Genomic DNA, 16851 nt, shown 5'->3' with positions numbered 1-16851 from the left:
TGAGCTCTATGTGACCTGAGCGTCATCTTTGTTGATGTCTTTGGATTTGTACCACAGAACTGAGTGAAGGCTCAAAGGGCAGATCAATTTTTTCTTCTGTTTGGGTGTTTTTATCATGCCTCTGCTGAGCCTCCAGGCTCTTGTGAATGAACTGCTCTTCTGTCTTAATTTCCTGAAGTGTGATGATCCTCTCCTCCAGGCTCTGAAGCAAGCCAAGCTCAGTGGCCCCTATGGTTCTACAAGCCAATGTTGTAGGAGTCACTGAACTCAGCAGCACAAACAGACAGCATTAGCTCAACCACCATTTTCTCCTGAAAAGTGGCAGCAATGAGGGAAAAGACAGCTGGTACGTAAACTGACACCAGTTACCATTTCTGACGAAGGGTCTGAATAATATGGCTCCTGAGGTTCCAGCAGAGTATCTGAGGGTTGGTTATGCTTGCTCATGGTCATCAGTGTCCCTCCAGGAAACTACCCTGTAAGGTAAATGGCCACTCCATCCCTGTAGCAAATGTACCTACAACCTGCATGTACATGTGTACTTCTGTTTATAAAAAACAGCCAACATGCATTCACTTTACAAATGAAACCACAGACCAGTCCCTGGAAAAATATGTACTGTTAATCACACTGTAATCAGCGGTACAGGCAATGAATGTAACATGAGAATTAATCAATGTATAAAGAAAACCAAGTGCACTGCGCACAGAGTATATGTGCATCCAGTTTCAGCAAGATAAGATCCTAATAAATCGTATATTTAAAATTAGGATTTTTTTTTTTGTTCCAGTATACATGATCTCACACTTATCAACACTGAACTTCATTTGACATGATATCACGTTGCCTCAACTGGCCAAATAGCACAACTTCAGCACCATTTGCAAATTAGTAAAACAGCATGGGAGGCAGGGGGTTGAAGCCCCTTCACCACTAATGACAAAGTCGCAATCCAAATTGGGCACCACGTAAGGATTAAGGAGAACCTGCAAGTCTCTTGTGGCTGTTATACAGGATGCATGGTAAGGACCCCAGACCCAACCTGTATAATTCATAATGTGTTACTTTGTTCTATTGCTTCAGACCAACACAATTGCCCAATTGTATGTGTCTTTCTAGAGCTCTTCATAATCTGCTTCCTCCTTAATAACTCTGTACGGTCTGCAAACTTGGCTACTACACTGTTCATTCAAATCATTTATGAACAAACGAAATAGAACCGATCCCAATACCAATCCCTGTGGAACCTTATTGCTCACTGCCTCCATTGTGACATCTGTCCATTTATTCCTGCTCTTTGCCTCCCATCCTTTACCCAATTTTTCATCTATAAGAAGAGCTGCCCTCTTAACCTCATGGCTGTTAAGCTTAGCCAGGAGTCTTTTGTGACAAAACTTATTAAAAACCTTTAGAAAGTCCAAGTGTATCTGCAGCAGCTGAACAGATTACTGAGGGTGAGGTAGAATGCCCACCTTGAGGTTTCCATGTTCTAAACCTTACATTCATCACACAGTTTTTTTTACATTCCTGACACTAGCAGCTCATTGTTTCTTTTAAACAACTGAGATAGATTAACTTGGAAATGATTTACCTGCAATCACTGCAGCACTATAGCATAGGGGAAATATCCACATGAAAGTGGAGGATCTCTTTGCTTACAATTAATTCTTAAAGAACTCTGTGAAAGCAGTTGGTGAAAAATTTACTGTTTGGGACTCTTCTGCATCAGCATTCATTGATGTGGTAGACCTATGACTTTGATGGATAAAGGACTACTATTTGTAATCACTTACACCAAGGGCTTTTTTTGAGCAGGAATGCATAGGAATGCAGTTCTAGCTGGCTTGGTGTCGGGGGTGTGGCCTAATATGCAAATGAATTCTTGCTGGGATTTTTCTACAAAAAAGCCCTGTGTGAAACAATGATGACATCAGGGTGTGTGGCCTAATATGTAAAGGAGTTCCTGCTGGGCTTTTTGTACCCAAAAAGTCCTGCTTACACCGATTCCTCACTAGCAGTTGCTCTGCCCCAGGGCTTCTGCTTTTCCTGGCTCAAGCAATTGATTCCCCACCAGCTGCTGCACGGGCACATTTTGACCTGCGGCTCCCTCCAATTCTCCCTACTCCTTCCCAATCACTATAAAACAAGACCAGAAAGGTGCAGTGAGGATTGGAGGGAGCCATGGGTATGAGCTTTCATGTGCAAGCACAGCTCCTCAGATCAAACCTTGAATAAAACTTTGTTGGTCTTAAAGGGCCACTGGACTCCAACTTTGTAATCACTTAAATTAATATAACATGCTCTCTGTGTGGTTGCCCTTGAAGCTACCTTTGTAAATCTAACTGGTGAGAAGTGCAGTAGCCCAAAGCTACCATGAATCAGATCATGACCGATAGGGTTGATAATATCACACAATCTCTGTACATGACCTGAAGATCCCAAAAGCTAGTCCCCAAATTTTTACTGGAAAAACAAACTATTTGAATATATTTGACTTCTTGAACTGCTTACAAAGGAATCTTAAAAACAATTTTCAAACTAAAATTTATCCAGATACCCAGCAAAATCTGGGATTTTTTTTTTTAACAACATGAAAATCTCTTTCTGGTTTACCATGAGAACAGGAACAACTTAACTTTACTCTAATCCCCCAAACCAGCCAGCTGTTCAATAAACCTGCCAGCAACTACATCAAGAAAGAAATCAGTAACAGACTCTGCTGATGTTTGCAAAGGATCCACTTGTAAGCTGGAGATCAGTTGTAAAAGCAAGAGATCTCCAGGCCCCACCTGGAGACTGGCAACCCTATTACCCTGCGACAAAGTTTTGTTAGTCTTTAAGGTGCTACTGAACTCTTGCTCCTTCCTACTGCTACAAACAGACTAACACAGCTAACCATCTTGATCTATCAAAGCTTATATAAACCTTGTGAACATATTTTATTTAACCAGATGCTTGTGACCTGTATTCCTTGTTTTTCCCATATTTAAATAAGGTGTTTGTTTAAATGCAGTTCAGGTTTTGCATAGGCATCCACAACACGATGGCCACTAAACTGGTCCTTTTAAGGCTGAAAGGTTATATTTACAACCTGCATGCTTCTGTAAGAATGTCAGGAAACCAGCCGCCATTTTTTAAAATATGTGATGATTAAACATCCAGTATAGTACAGTGCCAATCAAGTTGCCAGATACCACAGAAGTGATCTTAGGGTGTACATTTTTTAAAAAAATCATGAGAACTGAAGCACTCTGTTCAACAGATCTAGAAAAGAAAGAAGACCCCAGTAAGTAAAAGCACTGAATAGATCAAAGACAGCTTCAGCTACATTGCATAACAATAATCTGTTCTTGCAGTTCTATTCATAATCACACTTTCATTCCACTGAAGATGAAGGTAAAATGCTGTTGGCAAGAGAAAGTGATTTTCTGAGCTATGATAAAGAAATGTGAGATACTTAAACCTCATCAAAAATGTTATGCATTGACTTCTCATGTGCATGCACACAATAAGCCTTCCTACTACACAAAATCTCACCTTTCATTAGCTAAGCAAGATCTGTATAGGTCATTTTTGTTGACTGGCAAGGGCTTGGTGGAAGAGGAAACAAAAGAACAAATTTTACCTGCTCATCAGAGATCCTCAAGTCAAAGACCAAATTTCAATAGAACTTTAGTGCATGTTCACTTTAATTGAACACTAATTTGATAAACATTGTTTTAAAGACAATGTTATCTTAAAATGTTAAGGATATTTTTAAAAAATGAAATCATCTTTTAAGCCAGCTTTTTTACTTTATTATTTTAATTTCTTTACTTCATTTACAGCCTGCCTTTCTTCCCAAGTGAATTATATTTTTTTCGTCTCCATTTTATCCATTTTATCCTTTATTACAAGAACCACCACCCCATGAGATATTTTAGGCTAAGAGAATGTGAGTGGCCAAAGGTCACCCAGCCAGCTCCCATGACGGAACGGGCATTTGAGGCTGGGTCTCTGAGATCCTAGTCCAATACTTTAACCATTATACCATACTCATCTTTGAAAACACATACTGTGCCTATTCTGTCTTGCTAACTTAAATGCGGTAACGAGGAGGGGACAGTTGATCAGCTTGCTATTTTTGCAGCATGATAGCTTGAATATGCAGAAGTGTAGTTAATCGCCCCCCATGGCATTTTGTGGAGTGAGATGATCAGGCACACCAACTAGACGGAGCCTTTAAACAACCATGCAGGTACAGAGTGCTAGATGTACAGCTAGAGTTGCCAGATCCATCTCAGAAAATACCTGGGGACTTTGGGGGTGGAGCCTGGAGATCTTGAGGGTGGAGCCAGGAGACTAAACTAAATAAATAAAAATACAGCAGTGCAGTTTCCCTGAATAGTCTTCATTTCCTCCTCTTTTTTTGCATTCAGAGTGCTTCCCAGCAGCTGCACTTCCACTGAATGACAGTGAACTCACACACAATGCAGCCCAAATAAACAGTTTGTAAGCACACACTTTTATGATCTCACTGGGGCAATTTTCTAAATATATATAGCCATCTGCTGTTTCAACCAACTTCTCAACTTCTTCAGACTAACAAGAAAATGAAAGGAAATCCCCCACTTTTACAAGTGATTTCCAACTGGCAGAGATCAGCTTCACATGCTTCACACATTCACCAGGAAGAGCCATGTAGCTCTGCTGCTCTCCTCACCCATGCAACTTTTGTCCTGCTGAGATTTAAAGGCACACAGACCCTAACTGACATTATTTCATTTATAATGCCTGCACCTCCTAATAAAGTGAAAAGCATTCAATTCCGCAACATTCTACCACTGAAGTAGCAAGCCATCAACTGTATACTTATGCTGTGAATATTGTATCTTTTCTGTGTCTACCTTTTTTTTTTAGGGGGGAGGTAGAGAACATGGTATAGTTTTTCTACTCTGTATTTTCTATTTGCTTCCAGTTGTGAGATGTGAAAGTGCAATATAGAAGTTAGAGGTAAGTGTATTCAGCACACAATCCTACTCATGAAATAATCAGTACTGGATGCACTAAGTACCCCACATTTTATTGTTTGCTGTGCAACTTCTATTATATTTACCACCTTGGAAAACAGAAGGGCAAAACAATAAATTACAGACAGATGTAAAAATACAGAGAGTTTAATGTTCACTTTGTTTTGGCTGCTTTACTGTTGTCAAGCTTTACAAAATCCACACCTGAAGCGTATGTTAAATGTGACTACCTGATGTAACCACAAATGCATTCATTACCTTTCAATCAACCTGGATTCCAATGCCAAAAAGGCATAAAAAACTGGATTCCAGTGCCAAAAAGCTACAGCTTCAATTATTTTACTCACACACGAACAAAGCACATTCATATCAAACAAAATATCAATTGTACCATCTCACTTTTAACAGATTAAAGTACAGAATTGCACATACATTTATAATGAAGTTCTCTGCATTTTGGTAAACTTTTCTTAGCAGATATATCAAAAAGAATGTTTTAACTCAAAAAGGCTTCATATTTTCTTTCCCTGCAATGTGTATTCTGAGAAAATAAAAAGGCAAGATTTCTCAAGAACACAATACTAACCTTCATTCCTGGGTAACGTTTCTTTACCCTCTGGTGTTTTATCTGGCATCTCAGCTGAGATCAACTTAATGAAACCTGAGGGATATAAAGAAAGGAAACTATTCTCAAACAGAGGCCAGTACACTGAAGCAAAAGAACACTTTCCTACAAATTTGGGATATGATTACAAACTATTTTCTTCCAACATGTCCCTCTTCCACAAAAAAAAAATGCCTTTACTGTCAACAATAGAGGAACACTGCAGATAAATATCTTAATCATATGATAATGATCTTGAGTGAAGTAGAAGCAATGACTTTTTTAGAAACATAATTTATCTAGCTGTTAGAAGTTTGTAGACCAGAATGCATATTTCTATGGCCTCTGTTATGAAGTCTGGAAAATTGATAACAAAATAAAGTTAATATCTAAATGCTGTATCAATCAGGATTCTAAGAGGGCTGGACTGGGAATTTGAGCCAAACTGGCAACTTGAGCCAAAGCACACTGCTCTATCACTTCAATTCCAATTATACCAAAACAAGACGGGCGACAGGCCAAGTTTCAAAGCTTAATGCAGCTAGGGCTGCCAATCCCCAGTTGTGGGCAGGGGATCCCCTGGTTTGGAGGCCCTCCCCCTGCTTCGGGGTTATCAGAAAGTGGGGGGATGTCCACTGGGCGCTCCATAGGGTTATGGTAATAATTGTACCATAGCGTTTTCCCTCCCAAATTGCTAGAACGGCCAGGAAAACCATAGAGTTTTCCCAGAAATTCCTAGAGCGGCCAGCACACGATGTCGCCGGCGCAATGACGTTACTTGCGAGTGACATCATCGCGCCAGCGACGTCAGGGGAGGTTCCCCCTGCGGGTCCAATGAGAACAGGCAGGCTGGAGACCTCCAGGGCAGGAGAACACCTGCCTGCTTGGCAGCCCTAGCACTCCATTATACCCCACGAAGAATGGTTCCCATAGGGTATAGCAGAGAATTGATCTGTGGGTATCTGGGGCTTGGGGGGGGCTGTTTCTTGAGTTAGAAGCACCAAATTTTTAGCATAGCATCTGGTGCTGAAGGGGGACCCCTGAATAATTAATGAATACCCTTATGATAATGAATAAAAGCATGCTTCTGCCTTCAGAAAGAGGGTGTCTGCAACCTTTCGTTAGAAGCACAGACAGCCCCAAGTGGGTGTGAATTCAAGGTTTTATATTAGATAAAGAAACAGTGACCTCATTGAGGCTTCTGGATGTGTATTAGATAACAAAGGGGCCTCAGAGAAGCTTCTTGCTGGAGCTGATAAAGCATGGAGACAGGAGGAATGGAAAAGTACTAGAAAGAGTTACAGGGGGGGGGGGAATATTGAATCAGATAAGCCTGTGTGCTTGCACTGTTGGGTGTCTGTGTGACTAAAACGGTCTGTATGTAGAATGATTTTAACTTAGTCATTTTGGGGGGCCCATGGCCAACTAAGTTATAATAATAATAATAATAACAACTTTTTATTTCTATCCCGCCCTCCCTGCCGAGGCAGGCTCAGGGCGGCTCACAACACAAAAATACATTATACATCGAGTTATACTTATAAAATCATGGTTAAAAACAGTTTACAGATTATTTTAAAATTAACATTAACAATTAACAATATGGTGCTATAAACATCAGTTCTTCAATAGAATTCAGAAGCTAAAAGCATTTTCAGCGGCACTTTCCTAGCTTGTCGTTAGTTGAAGGCTATTTTGAAGAGGTGGGTCTTACAGGCCCTACGGAATTGATCTAAGCATCGTAGGGCCCGCACCTCCTCTGGGAGTTGATTCCACAGCAGTGAAGCTGCAATAGAGAAGGCCCGATCCCGGGTGGCCTTCAATCTGGCCTCCCTTTTCTGCTCTTGGTGCCAAAAGTAAACCTCATTTCATACCAGTAATGTGTGCGGACCTAGTTATTTCTCTGCTTCAGTGCCTCTATTAAAAAAAACCCCCAAGTTTAAAAAAAATTGGACCAAGGGTCCAATTCTATGAGCCCCAAAGGAAGGTGCCCCCATCCTCCATTGTTTCCAATGGAGGGAAGGCATTTAAAATGTGCACAGTACCGTTACATATGATGGCCAGAAATCCCTTCGGAGTTCAATTATGCTTGACACAACCTTGCTCCTGATTCCACCCCCAAAGTCTCCTGGCTTCACTCCCAAATCCCCAGATATTTCTTGAGTCAAACCTGGCAACCCTAGATGCAGCCCTTCAAAATCAAGTGTACTTTTCACCACCAAATTAGATTCCCCAAGTACATTACAATGTAGCTGGAGCAATGCCACAGCACTATAGCTATTTTACTCCTGCTACCAGACCAATTTATCTCTGAAGAATGGTTCCTAGCTAAAGAAAAACCCTGTTAATCCAGTGCACTTGTTTACTTAATTTATGACCCACCTTTCTCTCCAATGGAAACCCCAAAGTGGCTTACATCATTCTCCTCTGCTCCATTTTATACTCAAAACAACACTATAAGGTAATTTAGGAAAGTGTATATAACAGGCTATGATCACACAACAACCTTGGTCTCCCAGATACTAGTCTGACACTCTAACCACATTACCAAATGGGCTCCCAATTAATTCAGAAGCAACAGTCACTTAATTTAGTGGGACATACTCCAAGTATGTTTGCACAGCACTGCATCTTTAGGGATAAAAACCAAAGCTCAGTCATCTTCACCATCTTAGCCATGTTAATAATATTGAAAGAGTGAAAAACTACAGGATGCTGTATACATTTAGGATCTGGGAATCTCTAACTGCTTTGTTGCATTTTCAAGTCTATAGAGAAAGGACAGGAACATTTGAAAACTGCACTTAATACTTTCCCAAAAAAGTGAGTGCACAGAGAACTACTCTGTTGGCCCAGTTAAGAAAAGAGACCTTCTTAATTTTAATTAGTTTCAGGTAGGTAGCCATGGTGGTCTGAAGCAACATGCATATGAAAGTTTATACCTTGAATTAAAAACTGTACTAGTCTTAAAGGTGCCACTGGACTCAAACTTTGTTCATCTTCTTGATTTAAGTTAATCACTTTACATAGCAATCTGTCCACCATCTATCCTGCATGCAGAAGGACTGCAGGATACTAATGGAATCTGCAGAAATTATTTAGAAGTTCTTTCTCAGGGAGTCCCCAACATGGTGCCCACCAACACTTTTCCTGTCATCCACCAAATGGTTTTAGAAAGTGGATGGGTCTAAATGGGGTTCCTACCAGTGGTGGAATTCAGCCAGTTTGCACCAGTTCTGCTGAATCGATACCTAATGTGCTATCGGTTCGGCAGAACCGTTTGTCGTGTGCATTCGGCATGCATTCACCGTTCGGTATCCTCTCACACGCGCGCTTTCCTCAGACCGCTGGTTTGGCTTCGCCCTCGCCTTTCTCCCCCCCCCATTCTCCTTCAGTGCGCACGCGCCCAACCACCCGTCAGCCCGCGCGCGTGTCTAGTGCGGCGCATGGGGCACTTGCTTGTCTGGCTGCTGTTTGCTGCTGCTGCTGCCACCGCTGCCAGCGCCACGCAGGGCTGCTGAAGCTAAGACTCCTTTCCGTTCACTGCCGGCTCCAGTCTCCTCCTTCCCCCACCCACTTCCCCTCCATCACCCAACAACATAGAACCTGTTGTTAATTTATTTGAATCCCACCACTGGTTCCTACCCATAAGGACTTCTGACTGGCCATATAAAGTAAACTAACATTGTTTTGGTGGCAGCTAGCTCCACAATGTTTTATTCTCTCTCTCATTCCTCTTTTCCCAGTGTATTTATTAATTATTCCTTTTCCCCCCTGCCCTTGGGCTTCCTCTGTGGTTGGTTCAGCCTTCCATGTCAGCTATTCTGTGGATGACTTCACCTCCTATGAAGACCATTCTCTGGTTGTGCCCAACACATTGTATCAGAATTCCAAAGGTGTCCACAGGCTTAAAAAGGTCAGGGACATCTGTTTTTCATTAATAGTGAAATTAATTAAATCAGGAAAAGCTATGTCTTTGCAAAACAGAGACTTAATATATACTTATCAGCATCTGACTTGAGTGACTATAAGGGTCTAATTCTACGGGCTTAGCAAGCATACTTTATCACTCAGTGCTCATTAAGGCATATCATATTGCTTGTGTTTATGTATTTCATAAATTATACCATAGCAACATAATAAAGAGCACTAGTTATTTATACTGTTTGACAGAAAGAGTCTTAAGAAGGTAAATGCTTCCACAGAGATTGTAAAAATGCTACGCTAACCAAAAGAGGAAAACAGAAAATCACGCAAAGGATTTGAAAATTGTTTCTTTTGAGGTAAGAGCCCAAGTGATGTTCAGGAGGCTAGAAATATTTTACAGTTTGATACTTAAAATTGATATTTTTGCAGTGTAAAGTATAGAATGGATAAAGAAGATAAAACATTTTAAAACAGAAATAAAAGTGATCTAGTAAGTGCCAGGAAGTCTTAGACAATCATCTTCACTCTTGCCAACTTCCATGACTAATTTTAGAAAGATGTAAAAACAACATCAAGTAGCAATTTGCTCAGACTTCAGTTAATCTCCTTTGCCAACAATATACTCCTCAGCTTCAAAAGCATAATGTTACCAGAAGCCCTCACAACACATTGAAATGTTTTATTTAAAACCCTAACTGCTGATACATCACCACAACACCAATCTATATTTCAGCAGACATACTGTTGGTCCATTAAACTTGAATTCACCTTAATGAAGTATTCCTTATCAAAGATCTCATATGCATACACAACAGAAAAGACGTCCAAAAGGGATCCCAATCTAAATTGCAGAAAGAACAGCAATGGCACTGAAGTATGCAGAAACTCTGCCACAGCCCACCAATCATGGAGCAATGTGCTGATGATGTACATTTGAAAAGCAGACAGAAATAGCTAGTCATAACATATTGATACAGCAACAGTTCCCTGATACCATTCTAGTGCTACCCATAGGCTGAACATGAGGGAGGAAACAAAGGGAACATAGTATGCTCCAGTGCAAGGAACCCTGTGGCATCACCAGGAAAAACTATGGAGTGAACATACTCTGCAAATGTAGGTTTGAGTCTCCCCCTCCTGCCCTGGCAGCCTTGTTCCCTTTTGCCAGATGCATACGCAGAGAAGAACACATAGTCATTCCAGACGTGTTTTGCTTCCAAGCTGAAGGTAATTCAAAAGCATACAGATTCCACTGGATTTCCCCGATCTTTTGCCACCCTTGAAGGCCACTCTGCACTTACATCAAGGTCATTCCACCCACTCTGCACCTTCTGTCATCCTCCCCCCTTCAACAATGTACAAGCTTCATTTCCCCCTCATTTTAATTTTTTTAAATTGTTTTTTATAAACGGCCAGAGTCTAGTGATACGATATTGCTGAATAAAAAACAATTAAAATGAAGTGTTTTTTTTTGGGGGGGGGGAGTTTAAAGGGAACTGCATGAGGTTTACTTCCATTCTGGGACTGGCTTGAAAGGGGAATCAAAAAGGAGGCAGATGGCAGTGTCCCCAGTGCAAAAGGGAGGGCATTCCAGTGCTGCATGCAAACAAAATAAAGGGGGGGGGGGAATCATCAGCACAGAATGAAATTGACATAAGATGTAAAGAGAGACAGAGACTGGGATGGGAAGCCTAAAGCTTAAAAAAACATTTTCCCCTTTAATGCTTTAATGAACAAAGTTTGGGGGAAGCCATTTTGGCAGTCTCTGGAAGCCTAAAATTAAAATGGTGGCTGAGCTACATTAGGGTTGCCAGGTCCAATTCAAGAAATATCTGGGAACTTTGGGGGTGGAGCCAGGAGACATTGGAGGTGGAGCTAGGAGCAAAGTTGTGACAAGTATAATTGAACTCCAAAGGGAGTTCTGGCCATCACATTTAAAGGGACCGCATGCCTTTTAAATGCCTTTCCTCCATTTGGAATAATGAATGATAGGGGCACCTTCTTTTGAGGCTCATAGAAGTGTACCCCCTATTCCAATCTTTTAGAAACTTGAAGGGTGTTTTGAGGAGAGGCACCAGATGCTATGCTGAAAATTTGGTGTCCCTACCTCAACAAATGGCCCTCCCAGAGCCCCATATATCCACAGATGAATTATTCATTATACCCTATGGGAATCAGTCTCCATAGGGTAAATGGAGTGCCCAGCAGACATTTCCCTCCCTCCACACTTTCTGATGACCCTGAAGCAGGGGGAGGGCCTCCAAACTAGGGGATCCCATGCCCCCAACTGAGGATTGGAGCAACCCAAAAAGAGTAACATGGAAAATGGAGCAGGAAAAAAGCACTAAAGCATCCACGATAAGCCAGTCTCAAGAATAATTAATTTCTATTCATACACAAAACATAGAAACCTTGTGCAATAAAAATATTACAAAAGTGCAATGGTATAACATCCAAGTCCCATAAGTTCAAATTTACGATGAGAGTTCTTATTTTTGTAGAAAGGGGTTTGGAATGTGATAAGATAAGCCGTGAAAACTGAGTCCAACGCTCCAATTCTTCTCTAGACGTAACTGGTATAGATCATAATGACAGCATGGCACATTGACGCAACAGGGATGTGCATATGGGATTTGGTTGTGATCAGGGCTCTTTTTCTGCATAGTAGGCCATGCCCCCCTGATGTAGCCAGTCCTCCAAGAGCTTAGAGGGCTCTTAGTACAGGGCCTACTGTAGGCTCTCGGATGATTGGCTACATCAGGGGGGAATGGCCTAATATGTAGAGGAACTCCTGCTAGAAAAAGAGTCCTGGATGTAATACCATTGCATTTTTGTAATATTTATTGCACAAGTTTTCTGAGGCTGATTTATCGTGGATGCTTTAGTGCTTTTTTCCTGCCCCAACTAGGGATTGGCAACCCTAAACTGCCGCCAAATTTAAGAATTGCTCGGGATTGATCCAATTCACACAGGAAAGACTTTAAAAAAACTGCCAAGATCACAACTAGTGTACAGGATCAAATTAGAGAATCACAAAGAAAAAACCACACAAATTTGCTAGGAAGGACAGGAAATCAGCACTGCTATGCAGCTGCACTAGGGCATCAGTGAAAATACCCTTCCAATTGTTTTTCAATTTAGTGGCACAAGGCTAAAAAAGCTCTCCAGAGCTTCTGCCAAAGGACTCCTCCCCCATACGAATTGCAGCCCTGTACAAAGCATGGTGGAGTTGCAGCCAGCTTTGCACAGGCACACATATACACACACACACACATACGTTGCCAATGATCACAGCTTGCAATGTCTTGGGTTCTATCATATATTCTGTACATGTGACATGTTCCCCCATATGAGACTGTGTGACTTTTCCCCATTTTTCGCAATGGCTAATAACACAGTGGAGAATCTCCTAGTGCTCTGCAATATGGAAAACTGGGCATTGCAGCTGGTCAGTTTCAACATCACGTTTTCCCCCTTTGCCTACATTTAAAGAAACCCAAAACCTTTGGACACCACCCCACACAAATCACAAGTGATGTTCCACCCCAATTTAGAAAAGTGTATTTTTAAAGTAAGATGCTCATGCATAATGGGCCAACATACCCAAATAATTCAAACCTCACATCTGGCTAGGAAACTTGCAAAAAAGTCCTAGGCAGAGATGAAAATTTGCCCAGTCAAACATAATCATTTGGAATTGGGCTGCTCACACCAATTGGCTGCCTCACCCATCCATCCTTTCAGATGGCACTCCTCCTTGCACCATCTCTCTGCTTTGGTCACTCATTAATCCCAGCATCCTTTGCATTCCATCCATACCTTTCCACACAGTTCACATTGCTTATTAAGCACCAGCTGTGATCTGGAAGGGTGCACACTCTGAAGGACCCTTCCTTTCCTCCTTGCAAGATCACACCTGTGCAATCACTGGGCTATCCCCAAGCCCCTCCCTCTGAGAGCTGCACATGGAGCTCCACTTTTGCATGGCTCCCAGGAGTCTGATCAGCAGGACTACAGATTAGAGTGAAATGGTTGGAAGTCATCTGGAACTGTAGTCATGCCCCCACTCACATGCTTCCAAATCAGTAATGCTATGACAGCCTGTACGCAAGCTCCCTTCTTTTCTGCTCTGTTCATTCTTTCTGATACCAACACTGAGAAAGAGTTTTCAAACACTACACAGAGTAGGAATATGTGACGGGCATGGGGAAATAGCTGTAGCAGTCACAGGCTGAGGCAGATATTCCCCATCTGAATGGGGTCAACTATGCTTGTTGAAGAGTAGAAGGTCCCACTGAGTGTTAGTGAACTGAAATGGAATACCTTTAATGTAGGGGTGGCCAACGGTAGCTCTCCAGATTTTTTTGCCTACAACACCCATCAGCCCCAGCCATTGGCCATGCTGGCTGGGGCTGATGGGAGTTGTAGGCAAAAAAAACATCTGGAGAGCTACCGTTAGCCACCCGTTCTAATGGATCTGAACAGAGCAGTGTTAGCAATATTTCATAACATTTTTTGTCCTCATTACCTCTTCATGCAAAGTGCTCCCTCACTGTGCATAGTGTCCTCTCTCTGAGGTTCCCATCACCAAATTTCCATGTGTGTTCTAAATCCACATGGCAAGAGACCAGAGAGATGTAATCTCATGTGCTACTATCTCAGGCTGAGGTTTATATCATAACTAAGAGGGAGGTAATCGGCTGCAGACTTAGTCCTTATCCTAAGCTGCACTATGGCTTTGGTGCAGAGTGGGAGCTGGGGGAGAGGGGAGGTTGTATTTTTCCTTTCTGTGTATTTAATCAGGATTTTTAAAGCTATGCCAGGGTTCTTGGTCTCTGGAAATCATCAGGAACATGACTGGAGAGGCTCTAACTGCCGACTAAGCCCTGCTCTGCCAATGGCATAGCATGATGATGTCACCCACTTCCACGTTGGTGCCAGAGAGCCTTGCCCCTGACGTCTCCAGATATACTAGCATATCTCCCATTTATAAACAGGCATAGGATTTAGTCATCATCCTAAATCAGGGAGCCCTGCTAACAGGGGTACCTGCTAACACCTTTCCTGGTGCCTGCCAAGTGTTTTTAGAAAATGGATGTGACCAAGTGGGGCTCTTGCCCGGCATGGCTTCTGATGGGCTACTGTGCATCTAACTGGCTGCGAAGATTTTTTAAAGCATTGGTTTCACACCAGCTGCCACCACAGCTCAAGAATCTTCACTGTATGACTAAAGGTAGGGTATGGCAGCCACTTGCTGGCTGGCTCTGCCTTCTGAAGGAGGAATTGTGCAGCAGCCATTAAGCAACCATAATTCAGAGACAAGTCTTGGGATGGCACTGGCCATTATTATTCATTGCTACTGTTGTGAAATATAGAACTTCCAGAATATTCTGTGCATGCTGTGTTGTAGCTGAAACACCTTAAGAGACAGAAAATAACATAAAAGTGAAAGGGAGTTGGAAGACTTTGTGAAATCTACAATAACTGTTCCATCTGTCAAAAAAATCCATTTAGAGAGGATTTAACAAAAGACCACAGTCATGCCATGTGCATGATAACAATTGTTTAGTAGTTTATATAAATGACAAATAAAGTGAAGAGAAATCTTATCTGGATTCACTTAATTATGGAAAATGTTATATTTTTACAGTGAACCATTACTTTAATCATATTCAAAACTAGTAAGTCCACTGAATGGTACTCAGACAGGCCATAATTAGCTCATAATGGAGTGACATTTGCAGATGGCAATGACATTTTACACTGGAAAAGGTTTGTAAAATGGTTCATTCTGTTCTCAGTCTCAATGGGTTCTGCCCTGTCTAAAAATACAACTCTCATATTGCTGTATTTACGACAAAACTACTGGATCCAACGTCAATTATATGCAACACAGGATATACTCCTCCTGTATTATTTATTTTTTTATTATTATTATTATTATTTACGTATTGATAACTGAAGGTGAATAGATGTACTGAACAGATATCAAAGCTGGGTTTTCTTTATCACATGCAAATATGAGTACAATGATTAGTGACAATCTGATTGCATACAGTCCAGGGCTTTGTCACTAGAGGGAGTCATGATCACATACCATAGTAGGTATAAACGTCCACAGACTGGAATTTCAGTTATATGATGCAAAGGACACAACAGGAACAAAAGCATGAGCAAACTGCAAGAAAAAATTACTGACAGCTTTGAATTTTGCTACAGAAATATTTCCCAATAAGAAACTCTGATTTACATGCAACATCCCTCTCACCCCACCATATGTTGGCTTTCAACTACAAATCCTAGGTGCTAAGCCTAGGAAAGCTTAGGAGATGAGGAAGTGTGTGTGCACACAGAAACTCATACCTTGAATAAAACTTTGTTGGTCTTAAAGGTGCCACTGGACTCAAACTTTGTTCTACTGCTTCAGGCCAACACAGCTACGCACTTGGATCTTTCCAGATTTTGAGTTATCTAGAGACCGTATTTAAGCGAACCCTCCCCCTTGACCACCTGCTCTGCTCATGCAACTTAGCATTCAGGAAAGGCTGAGGAGAGAGAGAAAGTTGCCTTGTGGGAGACAAGGCGCTTGTACAGTTTATTTATTTATTAAACTTTTAAGTCACCGCTCACCCAAAGGTGACTCTCCCCTGCCCCAGTTGTTGGCAGTTCCACTGGACAGCAGAGGATCTTAAGGGGCACACACACACACACACATCAATGCAGCTGTGCTTCTTTACAGATGCATGTAAGTGGTTTCCAGTGGCTCTTTCCATAATTAAAAGAAGCAGGCAGGAGAGATTCCAGTGAGCAGAGGAGGAGGAAGGGTGTTAGCTCTCTCTCTGTGGGAATTTTACACTTTACATTTTTTTCAGTCAAAATTGCCCTAACCCATGGGGGAAATACACCCTTTTATCTATGTTGTGGAACAAAACAAAATCTCTGCTGATAGCAGTTTGTGAAACGATGATGTTGGTAGTCTTGTTTTTAAATATTATTTCAATTGCTTGGCCAGCTCATTGCTAGCTCATTCCAGTGCTTAAATTCAAGGTCACACATTAGAAAATCAGCACGCACCTATGAGGACCTGCTTGCATACTGAAAAACACTGAAACTGAAAATAATTTATAGGAAACAAACAATTGAATAAGAAGAACTGCAGATTTATACCCTGTCCTTCTCCCTGAATCAGAGACTCAGAGCGGCTTACAAACTCCTATGTCTTCTCCCCCCACAACAGACACCCTGTGAGGTGGGTGGGGCTGAGAGGGCTCTCACAGCAGCTGCCCTTTTAAGGACAAGTCCTGCGATAGC

At 41.7% G+C, this 16851-nt stretch overlaps 1 protein-coding gene across 1 annotated transcript in view; it reads right to left on the bottom strand.

Annotated features, from left to right (window-relative positions):
• The window catches only part of PLEKHG1 (pleckstrin homology and RhoGEF domain containing G1), a 250879-nt gene that overhangs the window by 162438 nt on the left and 71590 nt on the right, over window positions 1-16851 (bottom strand). Inside the window, exon 2 of the mRNA XM_060238686.1 lies at window positions 5596-5670. Coding sequence (XP_060094669.1) covers window positions 5596-5644 — 49 coding nt within the window. The 5' untranslated portion in view covers window positions 5645-5670. The remainder of the gene's footprint in view (window positions 1-5595; window positions 5671-16851) is intronic.

Source organism: Heteronotia binoei, chromosome 1 (genome assembly GCF_032191835.1).
Source record: "Heteronotia binoei isolate CCM8104 ecotype False Entrance Well chromosome 1, APGP_CSIRO_Hbin_v1, whole genome shotgun sequence".
Classification (NCBI taxonomy): domain Eukaryota; kingdom Metazoa; phylum Chordata; class Lepidosauria; order Squamata; family Gekkonidae; genus Heteronotia; species Heteronotia binoei.
This window is presented reverse-complemented; position numbering and strand designations above follow the sequence as displayed.